A 1533-nucleotide genomic window follows, 5' to 3' on the forward strand; every position below is an offset into this window, starting at 1 on the left:
TTCCTGAATGTTTGGTACATACTCTTAAAGCTAGTCTATTCTTAGAATCTGAAATCTAAATTTGTTTTGAAAATTAAGATAGAAAATATAGAATTTTGACAGAAAGAAGACCATGCAAATATGGGAACTAAATGTCATAAACTGTGGATTGAGTTGAATCTGGCTCAGATACTAGAATTTACTAGACTAGGTGTCTGCTGCTTTGAATGTTACCAATACCCTGGAGAGGCTTTAGGTTTCTACAGATTATATTGGCAGCCAGGGCTCTGTTAAAATTCTATTTTATTGCTAGAGATAAGGTTTTTTTTTTTTGGCAAGCAAATGAGGATAGGTTAAATAACAAATGGCTAATGATCAATCCAACTCATTGGGAGTTTTCTACCTTTTTTGTTGATCCTCTACTTTACCAAGCATGATGTCCTTCTGCAAGGTCTGGTCCTTCCTGACAACATATCTAGAGTATGTGAGATGAAGTCCCATCATCCTAACTTCTAAGAAGCAATCTTGGCCTACTTCTTCTAAAAAGATGTGTTCATTCTTCTGGCATTTCATGGTATTTTTGGTATTTTTTGCCAACACTATAACTCAGATGCATTTATTCTTCTAAGGAGGCTTTCTTATTCATTGTCCAGCTTTCACAATTATGAGTCAATTGAAAATAGCATGTCTCAGGACAGGCACATCTTTTGAGATGGTTGAACTTTAACCAGTTATTTTTGGCACAGTGACTCTATATTCCTTCCATTTTCTCTCTTTTTTTATATTTAAAAATTAGATTTAGAATTACCCAGCTGGACTCAGTTTAGATGATCCCAATTTTGTTGGCAACATCCAAAGCATCATTGTCAGGATATATGCTAAACATATGCCTTCTTTTCTCCATCAGGCCTGATCAAGGGATTGACCTTGGCTATGTTAGTGTCAAAGAACTTCTTCACAGCCTGTTTGATCTGGTGCTGGTTGGCGTCAGCATCCACAATGAACACAAATGTGTTGTTATCTTCAATCTTCTTCATGGCTGACTCAGTAGTCAGAGGAAACTTGTTGAAGTCATAGTGGTCAAGCTTGTTTCTCCTGGGTGCTCTCTTCCAAGGATATTTGGGCTGCCTTTGGAGCCTCAGTGTCTTGGGCTGCTGGAAGGTGGATGACATGTGGACCTTCTTTTTATTGTGGCTGTGGATGCGTATCAGCACTGCCTTCTGGGCTTTCAATGCCTTTGCTTTGGCTTCAGTTTTGGAATGGGAAGGGACTTTCTTCTTCACTTTGTGCACCATCTTTATAAAAAGGCTCTTACATTTTCTTTTGATGTTTCCTGCATCATTCAAGATTTTGCCCTTAGAATCCTTCAATATTTCAAGTTAAGGCTGGAATTTAGTCTGCAGTTCTTTCAGCTTCAAAAAAAATGCTGAGAGTATGATTGCCTTTTGTTTTTCTAAATGCATTTCCTTATGATAATTGACTTTGTTCTCTTGAACTGCCCTTTGAAAATTTCTGTTCAGTGCTATGACTTCTTCATTTCTTCCTGTCACTTTA

General features: G+C 37.4%; 1 protein-coding gene across 1 annotated transcript; it reads right to left on the minus strand.

Annotated features, from left to right (window-relative positions):
- Window positions 1–857: 857 nt before the first annotated feature.
- On the minus strand, window positions 858–1274 carry LOC102829910 (60S ribosomal protein L23a-like). Its single transcript, XM_006837458.1, has one exon. The coding sequence runs from the start codon at window positions 1272–1274 to the stop codon at window positions 858–860; it is 417 nt and encodes a 138-aa protein (XP_006837521.1).
- Between the last annotated feature and the right edge of the window lie 259 nt (window positions 1275–1533).

Source organism: Chrysochloris asiatica, unplaced genomic scaffold (genome assembly GCF_000296735.1).
Source record: "Chrysochloris asiatica unplaced genomic scaffold, ChrAsi1.0 scaffold00020, whole genome shotgun sequence".
NCBI lineage: Eukaryota > Metazoa > Chordata > Mammalia > Afrosoricida > Chrysochloridae > Chrysochloris > Chrysochloris asiatica.